Genomic DNA, 23,842 nt, shown 5'->3' with positions numbered 1-23,842 from the left:
GTTTTACTTGCAACATGGAACAACTCATCTGTTCTAAGTTAAATTTCTGCCAAATTATGGATAACTTGCATCCATTCGATGGAAATGTACAGAGTGGATTGTTCAGGGATCCGAACAATTGTTTTTCCTGCTTGTATTGTTTTATTCATTCTCCTGGTATTTTCTCTATTTTGGGGATTTCCCCTGCATTATAGCATCCTGATACTGAGACATGATCTCCTTGCCTTCTCAGGTTGTTTCTTTACTGCTTGTGTATAATGGACAGTTAAACCTTTTGTCTTTCCTCTACCATCACAAAAAGGAAGGAAGGAAGGAAGGAAGGAAGGAAGGAAGGAAGGAAGGAAGGAAAGAAGGAAGGAAGGAAATTGACAAGAACATATATTGATCAAGGGCTGCCTACTGTTTTTGTACCACCCCATTAGTTGGTTGGTTCGTTCATTCATTCATTCATTCATTCATTCATTCATTCATTCATTCATTCATTCATTTAATACCACCACCCATCTAATACAAGTAATTCTCAGTGCTGAACAGCATGAAAAATATTAGAGTGTGCAGAAATGAATAATATTAACCATGAAAATACATGACAGAGAGAAAACAGAGAGAAAACAGAATTTTACACAATATAGAACAAATGGCACAATTGGCTGGAACAAAAATAAATCTAAATAGCCAGTTACAGTATGCATATAGGAAATAAAGTGATAAGCAAATAGATGCAGACAAGATGTCAGCTATTAAGAAGATTGTAATAGGATGTCTTGGAACTATATGATTATATATAAGTTAATGAAAAAGAGGAAAAAACACAAAAGGTACATCAATAGGATACGCTGTCAAATGAATATCTTATTTTTTATGTTGTGTTGTTATGTAATGTAATGTTTATGTTATGTGGTGTTTTTTTTGAATGTCTGATTTGTTTAATAAAAATTAGTTAATAGTAGTAGTAGTAGTGGGAAGATGGAATACGGTAGTGAGGATTTTTCTCATATTTTACTTTCATTTATTTATTTGACTTTTAATTATTTCTTAGGTTTATATGTCTCCTTTCATTCAGAAGCTATCATATTACTCCCACTTATTTTTCCTCAGAACAACAACAGTATGAGAGAGACTGGGCTGAGATTGTGCGGCTGGCCCAATGTTGTCCAGAGGCTTCTCTACAGAAGGTGGGTCTGAACTTGGGTCTTCTCGGTGTCATTGTAACCCCTTCACCACTAGGTCATGCTGGCCGTGCTTGCAAAATCAATAATTTGGAGAGTAAATTTTATGGTACCCAAAATAAAACAGAGGTAAAATATGTTAAAAAGGATAGTTATAGAGACAAATAATACAGCAAAATACTCTGCCTTAATTATAATCCTAAACTGTTATGAACATTATTCAGTTCTCAATAAATGAATGAAGGGCTCAATTGATGCAAGAATCCCATGCTATTTATTAATAACATGTTCATTAAAAGCACAAATTCCTTCTTTTTTTAAAAAAGTATTCAATAATATCAAAGACAATATATTTTTAAAGAAAAACTTAAATGGAACAGTGTGTGGATCACAGAAAATATTTACATTATTTATAATATCACCTAATGAAACTCAATATACTTTTGCAACAAATTTAGATCTTAAGACAGCTCCATAATATATGACATTTGGCAAGTAACACATGGAGCTTGTAGCATTGGAGCCAGAATGCTACCAATATCTGGTTGGCTTTATATATATTTTATATATAACCTACCTCCTTTTTATTCTTTAGAGCTTCCTCCCATTCATGCTGCAAAACAATTGTCTTTGGTCTCAGCCACAAATCCAGGTTGTAAAGGTAATTCTTGACTACCAACCGCCCAGCAAAATGCTGAATTTTAAAATAAGAATGGGAAGGAAATGATTAAGAGGTGTAGATGGAGTCATCCTCTGAAGCATATGTACATAGTATCATGATGTAACAGAGTATATTGGATGGCATGCCAAATGGATTTTCTTAAAAAAACAATCAGACAATATACATTAACTTGGGGGGGAGGATATACCTCTGCCCCAAGAAAGACATATGCAGGTTCCAGAGTAATCAGCCACACAATATGACCTTTTTCTCTAGTGGTGGAGAAGAGAGAATGGAATTCATCCAGGCATTTCAAATTCAACAATTGTAAAATAGGACGTTCGGCTGGGCTCATATTTATTGTTCAAAACATATTAATCCAGAGACCATCCAGGATTCTGATAGAAGCTATAAGCATGCTAAGAGGAAACAATCTAAGACCCATTAGCCTCCATCAGACTAAAGACTGACAAATAAGCCAGTTTAAGCCACAATAGACAATTGAAGTCTAAACCCTGTATTACAACAGAATCACAGAGATACCACTAATCAGTGCCATCTTATTCAAACCAATATAAGACGTATATTAATTGCCACACATAAGGCTTAAAGCAGGGTGAAAAATATTCAGTTACAACCACGAACTGTTGTGGCAAAGAGTTATTGGCATATAGACCCTGACATTCTTTAGCACCAAAAGCTTAATATTGTTAACCACCAAATTGCAAGGACATCCATCCGCCCAATCACAGAGAGATTGCAAGTCAGCAAGAAGGAGTAACTTGAGCCAAAACCATACCCTTGTTTCCTATACTGTACAGTTCCAACTCCGTTGAAAAAGCCATGGACGTATCTTTCTGCACTGTTGGTGGCAATCTTGACAGCACTTGAAAACGGGGCACTGCAAACAGAGAACAGCTAGTTGCCCTGTAAGCTCAGTAGTTCATCTCCTGTTTTCCAATGGGCTTTATGGCATCCCTGCAAATCCAGCCCACTACTAAGAGAGGCTTTTATTTTTTGGAGTGGTGTTCAAGATGCTGCAGTGGCAAACGAAGTCAGTCCCTATGGGCTTACAGCCAAGATCCGAATCTTGACTCTAAGTCCAAAATAGTCTCCAAGGATCACAGAAAGCTACTTTGACAATAAGTCATCTCAAATCCGATTAGCATCAGCACTTTAAAACCACAAGCACTCCAGGGATGGGGGGAAGGGGATCAAAGAGCTATATGCTCCAAAGAGGGGGGGGGGGAAGAGAAGAGAGAAATGCAGCAGGAAAAATCCATGTCACTAAAAGAAAGCCAGACAAATGACAAGTTGACTGGAGGAGGGGAGCAAGTTCAGAAAGAACAGGAATATTGATTGAGAGGATGTATAAAAGGAAAACACCTGTTTTGTTTTCTCAATGAGAGAATGTAAGCAATATTAAATGGCAGGGTGGCAATTAAAGTTTGCCATTGCAGCTGCAAGAGCTATCATGGGCTTTCCTAAATAAACTCATGTCACACCAACACTCCGCAGTCTGCATTGGTTGCCGATCAGTTTCCGGTCACAATTCAAAGTGTTGGTTATGACCTATAAAGCCCTTCATGGCACCGGACCAGAATACCTCCGGGACCGCCTTCTGCCGCACGAATCCCAGCCCTGACCCTTTGGAACCAACTCCCCCCAGATATCAGAGTTGCCCCCACCCTCCTAGCCTTTTGTAAGCTCCTTAAAACCCACCTCTGTCGTCAGGCATGGGGGAATTGATACTTTTCCTCCCCCTAGGCTGAAAAAAATTATGTATGGTATGCTAGTATGTATGATTGATTTTTAAATTGGGGTTTTAAATTAACTTAAACTTAAATATTAGATTTGTTTACATTGTACTATTATTGCTGTGAGCCGCCCCGAGTCTGCGGAGAGGGGCGGCATACAAATCTGATTAATAAATAAATAAATAAATAAATAAATAAATAAATAAATAAATAAATAAAGTACATGTTGATTAAAGAAAGGAGATTTTCCTTTGATTATTTCTTTAAAAACAAGCACACAGAGTTCAAGTGAACCCAAATTTTCTCTTCTACCTAAAGATTATACACTACCTTATTTGAATATATAGCCAGACAAGCTTTATAGAGAATTATAGCAACACGGATCTATCTTTCAAATTTAGTGCAGTAGAATTGGTAGGAGAATGTCTAGGTAGCAGGAAGCCTGTTGATATCTTGGACCTTCTAGAATCTATCATAATATGTCATATTAAAAAAAATACAGCCTTCCAAAGATTTATTTTATTTTGAATATAGGGAAGCCAAATTCCAAGGAATGTAATTAAAATGAAAAACCTGGCAAAAAAAAAGACCAAGGAAACAATGAGTTACAGGATCCAATCTGGATTGGTCACTTGGGACCAGAGATTTTGTCTTCCGAGCTTTTGAACTTGTCCTGGAGCCCATTTTCAGGGAACTTCTCTCTAGCTAATAATGAGTTAAGGAACTGGAACTTAGTCAGACTTCTCCACCTTGTGGCCCAAATCTAGAAACACATCGTGCATCCGATACAAGACTGTGCTTTTCCCAATATAAATTGGTTATGGGGGAAAAAGAAAGCAAGTCAAGGGTTCTTTCAGAACATTGGTTGACCAAAGTTTATGCTACACTTGAAACCAGAAACTACATACAATTTGACTTAGCAGGTATTTTTAATGTATATAAACCTATGGGAATTAAGAATCAAGGGGATGATTAATAGTGGAAGCTACAGAATTACAGTGTGAGCTCAGCCAAAACCTCACTCATACAGAAATATTAGAGAAAGCCTAAATTGTTACCCTGAAAATCACCTATATACTGCTGACCTTTTCTTACTTTAAGACCCACCCTTTGGGAATCTTAAAGGGAGGATTTAATAATCTCCCAGACACACAGAAGTTTTGCCTATGTCAATATGTGATATAGGAAATTTGAAACATCATATATCACATGTCTTATTATACTTATATTCAACCAACATTAATGTAGTTTCAAATGATGAAAATCCATGTTCAGGCAAATAAACTTTATATTAATATAAATTAATAATACAGTAGTCCCTCACCTATCGCTGGTGTTACGTTCCAGACCCGGCCGCGATAGGTGAAATCCGCGATGGGGAATTTATCGACTGATAGTACTTATTTAAGTATTTATATTGTAATTGTTTGGTAAGTTTTCATTGTTTTAAGTGTTTATAAACCCTTCCCACACAGTATTTATTTTAGATACAGTATTTAAATACAGTACTGTATTTACAATTTTAGATATATATTTTTTGAAAAATCTGCCGATCGGCGGGCTGTTTAAATCTGCCAATCGACTTCCTCAGAAACCCGCGAACCAGCGAAGATCTGCAAATGATTTTTCTCATTAATATTTCTTGAAAACCCGCGATGAAGTGAAGCCGCAGTAGGTGAAGCGCGGTATAGCGAGGGACTACTGTATTACTACTATCATAGTAAGAATTACAGTTTAGCAAAAAAAAAAAAAAGATGTTTGGAACCTATACTCAAGCCTTATAAACACATGTAGGCATTTCCATTGATATCCACATTAGAGAAGCGGCAGATATATTTTACAAGTTATTTGTCCTTTTCAACCTTGGCAACTTCCAAGATGTGTGGACTTCAATTCCCAGAATTTCCCAGCCAGCCAAAGCCATTCCCCACGAAGGCTGAGGAATTCTGGAAGTTGAAGCTCACACATATTCAAGCTGTCAAGGTTAAGAAACACTGCATTGAAATTTACAAGTAATCAAAATAAAAAATGTGATGTTATGCTAATGCTTGAATCTTTTTACCCACTTTTATGCTCGTTCAAACATACAAGAATAGGAATAAATTTAAAATAAATTGTACACGGTTCTGGTAGTCAGAAATGAAAATTTGGAACTTGAAGAATTCTTTCATTATGGATTGGCCTGTCAGCATTATTTCAATTTACAAAGAACTGAGGTTGAAAGGTTCAGACTATGTGGAGGTAGAATAGAAACAAGTATGATTTTCATATACAATTGCTGTACTTTTTAATGTATGAATTAATCATGCTCAATTTTTCTCTGACATTATTTGGAATGGGAAAGAAATTCACTGAATTATATCAGCCATTCTGAGGAAGTGGATTTAGGATAAATCGGGTAAGTAGATAAGAGAAGTGCTTTGAAATGAGATAATAAATCTTATACAATATTGCCATTCAATCTGACTGTCCTAAATCCAGCTCAGCTCCTTACTGAGGACCCCAACTATATAATTTTCTTGGCAACAATAGGCAAGTTATTTTCCATTGCCTTCTTTCAGGATATGTTTTGACTTCTCAGTCTAATCTACACCCTTGTGATTTATGGTGGACCTCCCAATTTAGCTTTGTTTAAGCTCAGACACTATTAATTGGGGCCATGTTAAAGTTGGACAAACCAATTATCTTCAATTTCTCAAAACTATTAGTTCTTTTTTTGTTAAACTTAAATTATTCTAAAACAGTGATGAGTGAGAAAAAGTTCAAAGAATGGTAATCTGCGAAATCCTAGAATGCAACTAAGAAAAAATGGATTCTCAAGAGAGAAATAAATCAAATATTTATGCCCTTGTTTCTCAGTGTGTTGCTCATAGATATTTTGGCTGATACAGATTTTTAAATCATGTTTTGTTTGTTTTTAAAGCATACATGGGAACTTAATATGTTGGAAAGCAAAGTCGCAGCCTTAAGCATAATCTTTTATTTCCAAGAATGCATAAATCCTTGTCAGGTGCAAAGAATCAGGATCATTCATATTTCACTATACACAAGAATGGTCAACTAAATTGGCACCTGATAAAAGTCAATAGAATTCAGGAGGTGATGGATTTAGAATGTTTGTGGCAACTCAAGGATTTATGATTTATGACATGTTTACCTCCCCTCCCACCAGCTTTGAATGCTCTTCTCCAACAATCCTGGAGAGATTCTTAGAAAATGAAAATGATAGGGCTGTAGCTCCATACTTTCTCTAGGAGTACAACCACTTGCCCAGAAAAAGACAGAGGTCAACTGAAGTGACATGGAAAGCATCTCCATGAATTGATCTCCTGTAATATAATGTGACTGGCTTCATCCACCATAGCAGCCAGTGTGTGGACAGCCCCCATAACTTGTGCAGAATTTTTCAAAAGTAACTTTTTCAGATGTGAGGTACTCCCCACCTCCTTTTTTAATTAAAAAAAATGTAATTTCACAAGATTATTGAATTTTGAAAAGGTCTTAAAACTTTTTAAAAGCTAAACATTCAAAAATGTTTAGTAACAAAAATTGTTTGTGCAGAATTCTTCATAGATGCTATACTTAGCAGCACAGTTATGAGAACAGTTCGGGAAACACCATAAAGCAAAGCCAACTTCACAGGGATGCCATACAAAATTAATAATACTATAAAAGGTAAAGAAACAGTGTTGTTCAGAAGTAGTATTTTATTAAAGGGGGAACTATTATTTCTATCTAGAGAAAGGAGTTTATGAATGGCTTTTAAGACTGAACTTGCTCTCCAAAAAATTAAATACTTTCATATACGCTTAAAAACAGAATTACTGATAAGATTATAAAAATCTTATCAGTAACTTACCTGTATATAAAGAGGTAGTCCTAATTTTTTTGAGGGGTGGGCGGAAAAGTATAGTGTCTGAGCGGCAGTCCCTTCGGGACTGGGCGGCACAGAAATAATAAATAAATAAATAAATAAACAAACAAACAAACAAACAAACAAATAAACAAATAAAAAACCCACCCTGTTTTGCCTCAGAGAATTTCAAAATAAAATACTGTACTGTGTGTCTATAACAGTGAGCTCATAATAGGGCAACTCTATCAATATCAAAATGCCACTTAAATAGTTGAGCTAGTTTCAAACTAGATTTTGATTTTCTTTCTCTCTTGCTTACTCCCATTCTTTTTCTTTCTCTTTTCCTTCCTCTCTTTTTTCTATCTGTTTCTCTCTCTTCCTCTCTCTCTCCTTCCCTCTCACTCTTTCCCTCTCGGCTTCTGGGCAGGTTTGGAAAACTCTGAGTTGATGATGATTCTTAAGTGAGCGATTGCTCACTGCTCAGCTTAGAGGGAACTATGGGACTCCTCAAGATATAATGGCAATTGGGACTGGAATTTTATTTTATTACTTAGTTATTAAATTGATTTGCTGCACATTTCCATCGTTAAGTGATGTGGGTATACAGCATGATGTCATGTGACCACATTGCTTAGTGATGGCAATCCCATCATTAACCAAATAATATTAGGTTGGCTAATTGTTAGCCAAAGACCTACCGCCAATTCAAACCATTCCCAACATGGTCTCTACAGCCCCAGACTTTGGTAAGTCTCCTCTTCAACTACCCCCATCAGCCTGTCTTCCCTCCCTTCTGTTCCTTTTGAGCTGCCCTGTACTCCATCTCTACTACCCTTGCTGCCCTGTGCTTGCTGGCCCTGCCATCCCTGTGAGAATCTCAAATGCAATTTGAACAAGGGGTCGGCACTGCCTCAAGAAACAGTCCTGGGGTTGACAACAGCCGCATTGAGAAGAACCAGGCTGGGTGTGTCAGCAATGGGAGGAAGAAGAGGGCAAAGGTCAGCTAGAGTGGCAAGGTCAGCAGAGGTAAGAAGGTCAGTGAGTGTAGGTCAGCCAAAATGGCAAAGAAGGAGCAGGGCTGGGCAGAGAGAGGGAGTTGAAGCGACCCTGCAGTCATAAATGTAGGCAGGTGGCAGTGTGCCCAAAATTTAATCACATTGACGCTGGGGGCAATGATCATAATTCCGGGAACCAGATTACTAATGTCAAACAATTGCTGAACAAATGGTCGTACTTTGAATAATACCTGGATATAAAAGGGGAGAGAGTGCAGCATTGTTTGGAAAGTCCCTCAGGTCTAAAGGCTTCACATCACTCACCTGGACCAAAACTGAAACAAAGTCCTTCAAAGCAGAGAGTCGCTCTCCATCAAGGCTGGGGAATACGGCAGCCTCTATCCTTAAGGTGTAAAGCACTGCAGATTCTAAATCATCCATGTATATCTTTCTCCTGTGGCACAAACATTAACCAAAAAGGGGGAAATTTATTAATAACTGATACAACGTAAAACGTCAATTTTAGGGTGTAATCTAACACCTCCTTTGGCATCATCTGACCTACCAGTTTGGCAGCAGAGGTCAGAGAGACATAAAGCTAGCTCAAGCTGTGTCTATAAAACTAGTAACAACTTTTTTTGGGGAAAAAATTAGACTTTAATTGTCCTCCATTATCCCTTTTGGGATTAATTTCTATAAATTTGCACTGACACACACATTCTTCGCTAAATTCCAAAAGTCCACAAATGTTAGTATCCTGCACACAATAGTTCCATGATTTAATTTCCCTTCTGACCAGACCCCTTCAAATTACAACTTGAACGAGGCCTTTATTTCTTTTCATGCTTAAGTGTCTTGCCTTCATGCTTTGTATCAATCACTGTTTTATGATTTGCTGTTTATAAAGATTTGCTGTTTCTTGCCCTAGAATCTTTAATTGGAGCTGGTCTCAGCGAAATCCATTATGAATATGTATTTTATTCTGTGACACCAGATTTATCCAGCATGACTTCCACGTAATATGAAAATTACTTTGAACAAAAGAAATAAGGGATACCGTATTTTTCGGAGTATAAAATGCACCTTTTTCCCTCCTAAAAGAGGATTAAAATCTGGGTGTGTCTTATACACCGAATGTAGCCCCGCCCAGCCTCTCAAACGGACCTTTCGGAGGCTGAAACAGCCTCTCAAATGGAGCTTTGCAAGCTAATATACATGTTCAAAACTGTTTGCTAAGGACGTCAGCCAGATGGATGCTGGTAGGCAGATATTTTTTTCTTATTTTCCTCCCCCAAAACAAAGATGTGTCCTATACTCTGGTACGTCTCATAGTCTGAAAAAAATGGTAACTACTTTCCCCATACAGAACCACTTTAATGTGTATGTGCAAATGTGCTTTGAGAATGAATAAAATGACATAATAAGGTATTTTCTCAAGAAACAGTTCATTTATTGCAGGTTTGTTGATTCTGGGGAAACTGATAAAATGAATGGCTCTGAATTATGGAATGAAAGGTTAAAAACTAATCAGAATAGAAAAATAAATAAATGAATTGTGAATACAGAATGCTTGTTAAATAGTTTAGCATTGCATAGAAAGTGAGACATAGGTATGTGATGCCCATTAGGTTGCTTACTATCTATCAGGAATCCCTGAACAGGGATATACACTCCTATGTTCTTTTATGTGCAGATGATGGTCGAGATCCAGAACTGATTTGCAGTGAATGTTAGATAAATAGTATAGTGCAACAAGGAATATGGATCTGAAAATAACACAAGTTGTATTTGACAGGAGAGAACAAATATAGATACATGGCAAAGAACCAGAGTAAGTAAATGAATTTATATTTCATGTATTTTTGATACAATAGCCACCTAAGAAGGGGGAAAGGAGGGAGAAATACCAAAAGTTGGTAGAAACGTAGTGGATAGTTTGTGGTCTGTGGTGAGAAATGGCTGTTGAAAGAAGCAAGAAGTATTAAGTGTATTAAGAACATGCTTCTGCTTTTGCAGAAGGCAGTGAGATTTTATTATACCAAGAAAAAAGTTAAGTTGAATGTAGTAGGAAAGTGGTATTTAAGAAATATGGTGGTAAAACAAGAAAAAGAATCAAGAATAGGTGAGTGCCAAATGAGTGATGACTATGGAAATGAGTGATCGGTATGAAAGTACATTGAAATGCTTTGATCGTATAGGAAGAATGAATAAGAATTAAATCATAAAGCAAGTCTATGATAGACAAAGTGGAAGAGTGGTAGGAGATGCTGAGGTCCTAAAGGAGAGGTGAGAAATTTAAAGAGGAGAAGTCAGTGTATCAAATTCTGAAAAGACATTATGGAAGCAAAGACAGTTGCCACTGTAGAAAAGTAAACAGAGGATGTTGTCATGAACTAGACTGAGCTTTATTTTGTTTCCTTTTTCTAAACTCTCAGTTTAATTTCTTTGGCTTATAATTCTTACTCCCTTTCTACATTTCACATCATGCTGCTTAAAAGGCATTTCACAAGAGACATGGGAAATTTCTCTGCAACTTCTCATGACCTCTTTTAAAATGCTGCACCTTTTCCTGGGCTGGCAGAGCAACTACAGAGTCCCAAGAAAATATGCACTGTAGTTAGTGAGGTGCCAAAAGGATGCAGCACACTTGTCTTAACATGCTGCTTGGCTTAAACATAGACTTTCATGGGATGCGTGCCTCCTGTGCCAACATAGGAAAAGATGTAGCTTTTTTAAGGAAGAGTTGAAAGGTGCAGGGAATATTCCAATGGTATCTCTAAAGTAACATTTTCACATCAGATGCAAAGCACTGTACATCCATGATGTACAGCTCCTGCATCTGCTAGTCCCCTTTCAGTTTATAAGTTTGTACAGGACAGACTGGATACCCTGCTCCTCATAACTATGAATGGTGAGACTAACCAGTTTTGGCTTCTATTGTGAGAACATCTGAAACAGCACTACGAAAGAAGAAACATTAAACCATTCTGGCACTCACTTGTCTGCCAACTTCCAAATTGTAAAAGGAATTGTTGTCGGTGCAGTGGGTGACACAGTTGGTATGAAAACATCTCGCCTAAAGACCCCAGGCAAGTTCTGTAGGAAACTAGTATACTGGGATCTCCAGTTCTCCAGCCTGGAAAGAAACATGAAAGGAGCCAAACTTTAACAATGTGTATTTGTTTTAGTTACTATCTTAAAGTTTCAGTGTGGTTGTAACTCACATAGCATCACATAACAACAGGTATATTACCAAAGCGAAAACAGAACTTTAAGCATGAAAATACACAAATGAGTATGTATGTATGTATGTATGTAAATACATAGATACATAGATACATAGATACATAGATACATACATACATACATACATACATACATACTGTATACACACACACATACTATCACTAAAAAGTGATATAATATTTTGCAGTAGTGAATTTCAAATAGATATACAATAGACCATTTGCTGTTCTACCTGTTACGCAAAATGACCAAATACACCTTATCACTAGATACTCTATATACTGGATTCAATTTTTATGAAAGATGAAGTGTAAAAAACAAATTAAGGAGGAAAAAGAAAGGGAGAAGGGAAGGTGCTCCGAGTCCACGGAGAGAGGCAGCATATAAGTCCAATAAATAAAAAAGTAAGTACCGGTAAGTAGGTAAGTAAGTAAGTAAGTAAGTAAGGAAGGAAGGAAGGAAGGAAGGAAGGAAGGAAGGAAGGAAGGAAGGAAGGAAGGAAGGAAGGAAGGAAGGAAGGAAGGAAGGAAGGAAGGAAGGAAGGAAGGAAAGAAAGAAAGAAAGAAAGAAAGAACAAAAAGAAAGAAAGAAAGAAAGAAAAGAAAGAATAGCTTCCAAATTTCTTCAATAATATAAACTATATTAACCTCTTGATTTAAAATCCAATAATATTTCTATAAACATTTGTAATTGTAAAATCCCAAAATTAATGTGGCATTTCTTTCAGTTTCTAGCAAAATGTCCAAAATTAGTTTCCATGTAAAAACAAAATTAGACAAAGGTTTTTCTTTAATCAATATAGTTAATTTCATCATTTCAGCCAGTTCCACTAACTTTACCATCCATTCTTTCACTATGGGAATCTGTAACATTTTTCATCTTTGTGCGTACAAATGTCTTGCTGCAATATAGAAACAAAGTTCTCATATGTTTCTTCTCCTGTTTAACTGGCTACCCTAATCTTCTCTATATGTTATTTATTTATTTATTTATTATTTTTTAACAGATAGCTGTATCACCTCCATGTGCTAATTCCAACTGATTAAAAATTTTAGAAAACACACACAGATAAACTGTCCCTAAGCAGTACACTTTTTCTGCATTCACAATCGTTACACATAACTATGTTTAGTATCTTGGTAGTCTGATTTTCAGAGACAAGATCCCATGTAACTTTGCAGGAAATGAGCTTGGTCCTAATGAGCTGTCTTTTCTGGTGTTGAATATAGTTTGTTAAAGTCAGATCTGGGTTAAGTCCAGACTACTGAAGTAATCTATCTCTAGAACTTATGATAAAATAGGAAAGGCAGGATATAGACTAGTAAATTAAAATGACTATTATATCACCATGCTGCAAAACAGGCAATACAGGCGGGCTCCAGGGGAAGAGCCTTCTCTGTGTTGGCCCCGGCCCTCTGGAATCAACTCCCCCCGGAGATTAGAATTGCTCCCACCCTCCTTGTCTTCCGTAAACTACTTAAGACCCACCTATACCGCCAGGCATGGGGGATTTGAGACACCTTTCCCCCAGGCTTATTATAATTTATGTTTGGTATGTATGTGCTGTTTGGTTTTTAATTATGATAGGGTTTTTAGTTTTTTTTAATATTAGATTTGTGCCTGTATAATACTGTTTTATCGTGTTGTGAGCCGCCCCGAGTCTTCGGAGAGGGGTGGCATACAAATCTAATAAATAATAATAATAATAATAATAATAATAATAATAATTATTATTATTATTAGAGTATTTGCAAAAACTTAAAAATGGGCCTTGGAAACAAGCTATAATAGGATAGGGCAAGCCAAGCAGATTCATCCCAAATTAGAACAATTCCCTTTCACTTTATTGCCTTTGCCACATAATTAATTTAGAAGACAAAAAAATGGAATATCCTTCATATAAACTGCCACATCCACCATCCCTCCCCACCATAGTTAAGTACAAATTAAAGAACAGTCCTGCACTCCGTATGTCTGTGACATACGGTAATTATGAAGCTAGTCAGTATATTATTATTTCCTACTGATACCACATCTATAGATGAAACAATCCACATTTCATTTTTCTTAATAGCAACAGCCCTTAGACTTATATACCGCTTCACAGTGCTTTACAGCCCTTTCTAGAGTTAATAGAGTCAGCATATTGCTCCCAACATGTTCAGCAAATGGATTGTACCTAGCAAATATCAGAGAAATTACACATTGTATTCTTGAGCTTCAAACTGGGTGGGATGACATTGACTTACAACTGGGCACAATTTAGAATCTGGTCAGGTGAATTTAAAGAAAAAGATACCAGCAAAGATTGTGAATATTATTACTGACCGATGTCAATAGCCCAAATGGGTCCATGGGTTTCTTTTCCATAAACATAATACATACAAGCACACATATATACACAAACACAAACTCTGTGTGTGTGTGTGTGTGTGTGTGTGTGTGTGTGTGTAACATATTTTTGCTGATATGAAAATGAATGGGGACTATTATAAATCTATTTTAACGTTAAGAGAAATAACACAAGAAATCAAGAAAACACCAGAATATTTTTTATTAGGTATATCAAATAACAAATATAAAAAAGACATATATTACTTAATAGTTCATATATTAGTAGCCGCTAGGATAGTTTTTGCTCAAAAATGGAAAGAAACGGAGATTCCAAAAGAAGCAGAAATACTTAAGAAAGTCTTAGAATGCGCCGAGCTCGACATGATGATGAGACAGTTAAATAATCAAGAAGACTCAGAGTTTTATGATATTTGGCAGAAGGTATAAACTTGGTGGGATAAAAAAAAAGAGATAAGCTTGTTGTTATATTACTTTGAAAATTTGAATTTAATAGTAAAAGTGTATTAGATTGTGATTATCTAGAATATAAATGTAATTTCTTTATCTCTTATCTTCTTTATTTTAGTTTGATTTAATCTACAAATTAAGAATTTCTATATATATTCTTATAAACTTTTAGAGGTGTTTTTATGTAGTGTCTTATAATAGATATTTTTATATATTTTGTAGACGGTGTTAAACAATAAGATCTTTCTTCTTTTTATATAATGAAGATTTCTATCTTGAGCGGAGCGACTGTAGCTCCGCTAAATGTTATATGTTGTGTTTGTTATGTTTGTCTGAGAAAAACAATAAAAAATATTTTAAAAAAAATAAATCTATTTTAAACTAAATAGATCTCGTCAGCTAGCCATACCCTTACAAGGATTTGAATACGTGTGTGTGTGTGTGTTTGTGTACATATACATATATATGTAGGTCTTGGCATATTCGAATTTCTTCCCGTGTAAGGTTCAGAGAATCCTGGACCTTACATGGGGAAAAAAATGAATATGCCAAGACCTACATACCTATTCCTAGGAAAATCTACGAAACACACACACACACTTATTTGTTTGTTTGTTTGTTTAATCTAATTCACTTTGGAATCAATTATATACAGTACCATAGAGAGATTCAAACAGAGAAAAGCCTACTCTCAGCCATCCCTTTATCTATAAACCGGAGGGCTTAAGATATAAACAGAGAATTCTGAATATCCTTGCTGGACAAAGCCAATTGTTCTCACATCCCAAAGCAGCACCAACCTAAGAGAAAGTTGCTGGCCAGTGCAGCAAGTAGTGGCACTAGCAAAAAAAATCCCTCAGGGAAGCACAAGCAGGAACAGCCCACTTTATGCTCCGTTTTCTCGGTCTGATGCTCTCTGCGAGCAGATGGCCAAGAGTCGGCATCATCACAAATAATTCTCTTCTCTGCCAGTTCTGCAGCAAGGAAAACAATGGCTCTCCTGTTGGGTGAAGTTGGCAGGAAAGAAGCAAGATGACCACCTCTAGGCCAGCCAGCTACCTCACTCCAGTTAGTTCACTGCAAAAGAAAGCATACAGATTTCATGTGCGCCAATTATTCCCCTCCGGTCCACGAGTGAGTAGTGCCGCCGCATCTGTAAACCTCTTGCTAAGGAAATCAACAGTGCCAACATGCCCCTTTGCCCATCACACTAATGCCTTCACTGCCAGGTGGACATCAATCATCTGCTAAGAGCGATGTAGGGGAGGGGGAGGAGGGAGACCATCTGCTTGTTGTTTAATGCACTATTCAATAGCAGGAATTCACCAGAGGGTCCAAGCACGGGCTCCATTGTTCTCTACCAGCATCTCAGAACCAGCCATTGTCTGGCTTCTAATGAACTTTTCTGCAATTAGAAGTGCATGTGGAGGAGACGACCAGCTGGGTGGAGGGGAGGTGGTAGGTCAGAACACAGCTGATCACTTGCCAGGTTTTCAGAAGACCACACTCAATTATCTTTGCTTCCAAATAATGTGAAATAAAACCTCCCTTCTGCAAACTAGGCAGAGAATCACAAGCTGCAAGGCTGATCACAAAAAAGTAGCGCTGGACGAATATTGATAATTTTGGCAGAGAAAAACACAAGGTATTTTGGTGCTATTTTGCATCTACTGAAAGCATTGTAAGACATGATAAAGAATGTGCAAAGGTTTGGGGCAATGCCCAGTAGCAATAATAAGACTAGAAGGGGATCAATACTGCACACTGTGCCTGAATCCTGGTGAAATTAGGATAGTACGAGCAAATGGTTTCTAAATCAAGGAAATTGATAATTGTGAATGGAGCTGAAATCCCTCTGAAGCACCAGGTACGTGGCCTGGAGATGCCCACCTTTAGGCCAAAGAGTGTTTATGCCAGCCACATGCATATACTGATGGGCTAGGATAGCTTAGTTACAGTGATATAAGCAGGAGTAACTCACTCCACTGAGTTCAATGTGGAATTATCTTCCTGAATAACAAGAGTCGTTGCCCTATAAAACTATAGTTATTGGCAGCATCTTAAAGGGAACAGGGAGGGAGGTCAAAAGTGATGCTCTGCAAACACCATAGGTCTCTTTATTGCACTTATGTCTTAAGGGCACGAATCCCAGCGACCGGTTAGGTCCCACAGAGTTGGCCCTCTCCAGGTCCCGTTGACTAAACAATGTCATTTGGCGGGACCCAGGAGAAGAGCCTTCTCTGTGGCGGCCCCGAACCTCTGGAACCAGTTCCCCCCAGATATCAGAGTTGCCCCCAACCTCCTTGCCTTTTGTAAGCTCCTCAAAACCCACCTCTGTCGTCAGGCATGGGGGAATTGAAATTTTCCCTTCCCCCTAGGCTTATAGAATTTATACATGGTATGCTTGTATGTATGATTGGTTCTTTAAATTGGGGTTTTTAAGATTATTTTTAATATTAGATTTGTTACATTGTCTTTTTTATTGTTGTTAGCCACCCTGAGTCTTCAGAGAGGGGCGGCATACAAATCTAATAAGTAAGTAAGTAAGTAAGTAAGTAAGTAAATAAACAAACAAACAAACAAAATAAATAAATAAATAAAATGAATAAAATAAAATAAATAAAATAAATAAAATAAACAAAATAAACAAAATAAACAAAATAAACAAAATAAACAAAATAAACAAAATAAACAAAATAAACAAAATAAACAAAATAAATAAAATAAATGGCACATGTTGCAACGATTAAAATGACAAAGTCTTATGTTCACAGCTATTTCCACAGCTGAAGGATCTGCATAAACTATGGATTTGCTATTACTGCATGAAGTTGAAGGATTTAATTCTCATTCCTGAGCCTTTAAAAACCTGGCTCCAAAAACCCAACAGAACTCTTTTTTTTTTTTTTACATAAATGTTCTTGTTCACTACAATAGTTAGTGGTGGCCTTCCCAGTTTGTGTCATGTTCTCAGAGAGTTTTCAAAGTTACAGGGAAATTCGGAAAGGAACTCTTAAATATTTAAATCCAGAATAAAAAATAAGCAAGAATATGGGAAAGAGAAAATATTTTAAAACATGGCCCAGTGTTCCCATTGGGTCACTTGAAATAAGACGACTGGTGCTTCATGACCGGCTAGGAAACTTACAAGTTGAGCCAACCAGCTATGTTGTGTCTTTCTATGTGCTGTAATTTTGCAGATGCTAACTAAAAGCTGTTGGCCTGCAGATAGAAACATAGAAACATAGAAGACTGAGGGCAGAAAAAGACCTCATGGTCCATCTAGTCTGCCCTTATACTATTTCCTGTATTTTATCTTACAATGGATATATGTTTATCCCAGGCATGTTTAAATTCACTTACTGTGGATTTACCAACCACGTCTGCTGGAAGTTTGTTCCAAGCATCTACTACTCTTTCAGTAAAATAATATTTTCTCACGTTGCTTTTGATCTTTCCCCCAACTAACTTCAGATTGTGTCCCCTTGTTCTTGTGTTCACTTTCCTATTAAAAACACTTCCCTCCTGAACCTTATTTAACCCTTTAACATATTTAAATGTTTCGATCATGTCCCCCCTTTTCCTTCTGTCCTCCAGACTATACAGATTGAGTTCATTAAGTCTTTCCTGATACATTTTATGCTTAAGACCTTCCACCATTCTTGTAGCCCGTCTTTGGATCCTTTCAATTTGGTCAATATCTTTTTGTAGGTGAGGTCTCCAGAACTGAACACAGTATTCCAAATGTGGTCTCACCAGCGCTCTATATAAGATGAATGGAATGCAACAAGCTACAATGTGATCTCAAAGGCCTTATACCCAACCTCGCCGAAATGCACCCGCAAGCGTGCCCCTGTGTGCGATTTTGCTACTTGCACAGCAGCAGGAAGCATAATTGTGCTCGATCCCGCAGTCACATTCCAGAGCTGCGGAGCTGGGCGCAATTAGCTGTTCTGGCAGCAGCCCACCTCTGCTTATATGGATATCACATTCTAGTTTGAGAATTCAGTTGCTCACCTTTACCATTTCTGAGTATATCAAAAGGTACAATTAACATATCTATTAAGTTGTGCCTCAAAATTCAGCTTCCAACCTACTATGCCAAGAAATACGATAGTAGTTCAAATCTGAATGCTCCACAACTAGGGAATCACCTTCTAAAGAAGATTCACAATGAACTAATAATTTACTTGTGTTGACATATTACACTGCAGCATTAGCAGCGACAATTATTTACTTTAGATAGTGAGTACAACTAGTGCTGAATTATGAAATGTTATCTTCAAAGGAAATCTAACATGTGCAGCTAACCACAAAAAAGTCAGCGTATGTAAATCATTAAGGGCAAGAAGGAATCTATAAGATAAGAAACGGTGTAGATCAGATGGCATAAATCCAATATATACTATTACATCTAGTGTAATTATTATAAAGGATATAGGAATTTACCACAAGTGGGTTAGGCCACACGTGGCACACACTTCGCTCAAGTTTAGTTTGGGGTAGACTTAAAACTACAGTAACCACAGTCAAAAATTTATCATAGCAATCGGACATACAGGTCCTCACATCTATACAGAACCAGGTTTGATATTGCTGCCTTAGAGCAGTGTTTTTCAACCAGTGTGCCGCGAGACATGGTCAGGTGTGCCGCGAATCTCTGAGAGATAAAGAAAACAAGAGAGAAAGAAAGAAAGAGAGAGAGAGAAAGAAAGAAAGAAAGAAAGGGAGAAAGAAAACAAGAGAGAGAGAGAAAGAGAGAGAGAAAGAAAGAGCAAGAGGGAGAGAAAGCAAGCAAGCAAGAGAGAGAGAAAGAAAACAAGAGAGAGAGAGAAAGAAAGCAAGAGAGAGAGAAAGAAAGCAAGAGAGAGAAAGCAAGAGAGAGAAAAAGAAAGAAAGAAAGAGAGAGAGAAAGAGAACAAGAGTGAAAGAAAGCAAGAGAGGAGAGAGAAAGAAAGAAAGAGAAAGAGAGAGAGAAAGAGAGGGAGAGAAGGTGGGAGAGAGAAAGACATAGAGGGAGGTAGGGAGGGAGAGAGAAAGAGAGCAAAAATGAGGAAAGAAGGAAGAGAGAAAGAAAGAGGGATGGAGAGATAGAGAGAGAAAAAAGAGGAATGGAGAGAAAGAGGGAGGGAGAGAGAATAGAGTGAAAGGGAGGAAGAGAGAGAGAGAGGAATTTTTTGTCCAAACTTTTTTAGCCCCCCCCCCCCCCCAATGTGCCCCATGGTTTTGTAAATGTAAAAAATGTGCCGCGGCTCAAAAAAGGTTGAAAATCACTGCCTTAGAGGATTCTAATTATGTGAATGATGCAATAACAAGAGATGAACACGGCTTGTCTCTCTGGAATAACAGCACTCACAATGCTTTTGTAAGAAATTAGCAAGACATATCCCATATCCACACCCTCTATACACAAATCCTTTATATCCCAGGAAATTTCTTTCTGAGCAACACCCAAAAGAAAAATCCAGGATTTTTGCTTCACACACAAGAAGAACCTCCCATCAGTGGAGATTCCGTCATTCCCAACCTAGTTAGCAGATAAATTCTTGCACGCCCAAGGAGTTGGCTGAAAACATGTTTTGACAATGCAGATGTCTGAATTACAATAAACAGGCTGATCTCTTACTACAATGGTTACAAAGGTTCTGAAGAAATCTACTCTCTTGCAGTTTTCTGCAAATGTCTGCATCATAGGATTGGAAGGAGTTCTTCTAGTCCAAACCTCTGCCCAAGGCAGGTCTCCTTACACTATCCCGGGCAAATAGATGTCCAATTTTCCCTTAAAAACCTCCAGCATCCATAACTCCAGGGGCAAGCTGTTCCATTGGTTAATTGCTCTCACTCTCAGGAAATTTATCCTTAGTTTCAGGTATGATGTCTTTTAAAAAGTTTCCACCCTTGTCCCGCCCTCAGGTACTTTGGAGAGTAAGTCTATCTCTTCATCTCTGTGACTGGCCCTCAAGTAGTGGAAGACAGCTGTCATATTTAATCTAATACAGTACTACTTTTTGTTAGACTAAAAATACTTAGTTCATACATCCTCATACATAACTCATCCTCAAACATACGTCATACATCCCAGCAGCCGTTCAGGTCGCACAGAGTCGGCCTTCTCCAGGTTCTGTCAGCCAGACTATGTTGTCTGGTGGGGCCTAGAGGAAGAGCCTTCTCTGTGGCGGCCCCGGCCCTATGGAATGAGCTCCCCTCAGAGATCCGTACTGCCCCCACTCTCCCTGCCTTCCATAAACTCTTAAAGACTCACCTCTGCTGGCAGGCCTGGGGCCATTGAAATTTTAACACCTTGCCCCACCCAGTGAATGAATGTGTGATGGATGATGGATGAATGTGCTGTTAAGTTTTAATTATGGGGATTTCTACATGTTGTAAGCCGCCCTGAGTCTCAGGAGAAGGGTGGCATAGACATTGGATGGATGGATGGATGGATGGATGGATGGATGGATGGATGATAGATAGATAGATAGATAGATAGATAGATAGATGATAGATAGATGGATAGATGGATAGATGGATAGACGATAGATAGATAGATAGATAGATAGATAAATAGATGATAGATAGATGATAGATTGATAGATGATAGATAGATGATAGATAGATAGATGATAGATAGATGATAGATAGATGGATAGATGGATAGATGATAGATAGATAGACAGACAGACAGACAGACAGACAGACAGACAGACAGACAGACAGACAGACAGACAGATCCAAGAGTGGGTTCTTCTCTGTTCGGACCAGATCATCCGAATCATTAGACCTGCTGGTGAAGTGACAATGGTATGACAGATCTGGTTTAGTTAGCGCCGGTCCATGGGCTACCATTTTTTGGGACAAATTTTTGGTGAATTTTGGGATGGCTTCTCCTCTTCTGCCGCTTGAAAAAGAGTCCTCCCGCCCATCCCTGGGTTAATATTGACCTTTATTTCTTTACCCGAAGCACAGCTGATCAGCTCTTCAGCTATGTTTTGGGGTGAATCCTGCTACTGAGCATGCGCGGAAGCGAATTGCATGAGAGGATGTGCATTGCTGCGAACCAGTGGCGAAGGTAAGTGGAACCCCCCAAGGTCAGTACTGCTCCCACCCTACTGGCCTTCCAAAAAGCCTTGAAGACCTGGCTCTGCTGGCAGGTCTGGGGGCTGTGAGAATTAACATATTTAACTCCGCCCATGATTGGTATGTGTGATGGTATGACTCTATTGGTTAGATTAAGGGTTTTACCGTTATTAATGTTTTGATTTGACTTTATACTGTGTAGTTTTATTGCTGTGAGCATTTAAGTGAAATAAATAAATAAATAAAATAATAAATAAATAAATAAACTCACCCCTGCATAGTTCTCTTAATCATTCATCACATGGTATAGCGTCCAGACCCCTTGTCATCTCTACTGCTCTTCTCTGCACTATTTTTAGGATCTTAGCTCTTTTTTTTCCTATTGTGGCTATCAGAACTTGATACCAGTACAGTATTCCAAATATAGCCTCACTAGTGCAACATAGAGTGGAACTATCACTTCTCGTGATCTTGATGCTATCCCTATTAATGCAGCCTAGGACTGTATTCATTTTCTTTTGACAACTGCAGCACACTGCTGGCTCATACTGAAGTGATGGTCTACTAGGAGACTTCATTCTACTGTATTGCTATTATTGAGCCAAGTGCTACTTTATATTTTTAAATATATTTTTCTATTATCTATTTTATAGCCATGCCTTTGGTTTTTCCTAGCTAAATGCAGGACTTTTCTAACCACTGAACCACATCTTATTGGATAAGACCCATTACTGTAGCCCATCAAGATTCTTCTGATTCTTGAATTTATTTTCCAAAATCTTAGCAATTCCCCAAAGTTTGGTGCCATCCGTACATTTGATAAGCTCCCTGTCTAAATAAGAATAAAACAAAATAAAAATAAATTCTAAAAAATAATACACACAGGAACTGGTTCGAGAATCCCAAAAGTATAAATATTCTGCAAATTCCTTAAATGGATAATTATGAAACAAAATTTTAGAATAGACAGACAATATTTTTATAACATATTTTTTTAAAAATGTGAATTGGATATGAAGTCCTCATAGAAATTCTCTAGGTTGCTACAGGAACCTAAATTCTTGAAAACTCAAGGAGAACATGGATGACAGGGAATTTATGCATTTTAGTAATAGTGTTCCCTCGATTTTCGCGGGTCCGAACTTCACAGAAAGTCTACACCACGGTTTTTCAAAAATATTAATTAAAAAATATTTTGCGGGTTTTTTCTCTATACCACGGTTTTTCCCACCCGATGATGTCATATGTCATCACCAAACTTTCGTCTGCCTTTAATAAATATTTTTTTAATAAACTTTAATAAATAAACATGGTGAGTAATAATCTGAATGGTTGCTAAGGGAATGGAAAATTGCAATTTAGGGGTTTAAAGTGTTAAGGGAAGGCTTGTGATACTGTTCATAGCCAAAAATAGTGCATTTACTTCCACATCTCTACTTCGCGGAAATTCAACTTTCGCGGGTGGTCTCGGAACGCATCCCCCGCAAAAAGTGAGGGAACACTGTAGTATTAGATAAAACAGAAAAGAGAGCCTTCTGTGACAATAATAACATCTCACCCAGGGATGCTTCTGCAGGAACCATTATTGGTCACAAGGAGGCCAGATGGAAAGGTAGTGATGTTGAACTGCTTCACTAGCTCTTCATTGCTCTTCAGGATTCGCCTTACTGCAATATTCTCAAACTGAAACATATCCAATGCAACCTAGAATCAAACAAGGCATGCGTCAATATTGCTCATCTGGATGCAAGAAATTACTTTCATTCTCCTCTATTCAAACATTTAATCTTCTGAAACACTCTCTTGCCGTTCTCATGGTCCACTACCAATGAAATCTTGCTGATCCTTTACAGGTTATTCACATCTAAATAGTGTCACGTTGCATATTTGTGGATGAATCAGAGGTACACACATTCTTTGGAACATTCCATTATTATTTCTTTAGCAACGATATATCCATTGCCAAAGTCTCCCTTGAATCCTGAACTGGAAAAGAGGTAGATAATACCATTATGTATACTCAACGCAATGATTACACAATTAAAGTTTCTTAGCGTAATCTTTGTGTTTGTATTTATAAGAGCCAATAGGTACAACTATTATTTGTTTTAAGACTTGTGGCAATTAACTACTTTGTTTCCTCTCTCAGTTCACTGAAGGGAATAAACCAGCCAGAGGTATTCAGTAGGCCATGAAGAGGAAACACAGAAGAGAAAGAAACAAAGAACTGAGAATAACAAACAACATTTTTTCCCAGCATGCAAACATATTTATAAAAA

The 23,842-nt window shown here is 37.5% G+C and overlaps 1 protein-coding gene across 1 annotated transcript in view; it reads right to left on the bottom strand.

Moving 5' to 3' along the window:
* The window catches only part of QSOX1 (quiescin sulfhydryl oxidase 1), an 81,216-nt gene that overhangs the window by 14,831 nt on the left and 42,543 nt on the right, over positions 1–23,842 (bottom strand). The window contains exons 6-9 of the mRNA XM_070746275.1: positions 23,122–23,267; positions 11,437–11,574; positions 8,763–8,892; positions 1,747–1,863 (exon numbers count right to left, since the gene is read on the bottom strand). Of these exons, the coding sequence (XP_070602376.1) occupies positions 1,747–1,863; positions 8,763–8,892; positions 11,437–11,574; positions 23,122–23,267 (531 nt within the window). The remainder of the gene's footprint in view (positions 1–1,746; positions 1,864–8,762; positions 8,893–11,436; positions 11,575–23,121; positions 23,268–23,842) is intronic.

The sequence above is a fragment of the Erythrolamprus reginae genome, chromosome 3 (assembly GCF_031021105.1).
Source record: "Erythrolamprus reginae isolate rEryReg1 chromosome 3, rEryReg1.hap1, whole genome shotgun sequence".
Taxonomy (NCBI): domain Eukaryota; kingdom Metazoa; phylum Chordata; class Lepidosauria; order Squamata; family Dipsadidae; genus Erythrolamprus; species Erythrolamprus reginae.
Note: the sequence above shows the minus strand (reverse complement) of the source record. Positions and strands in the feature narration are given on the sequence as shown.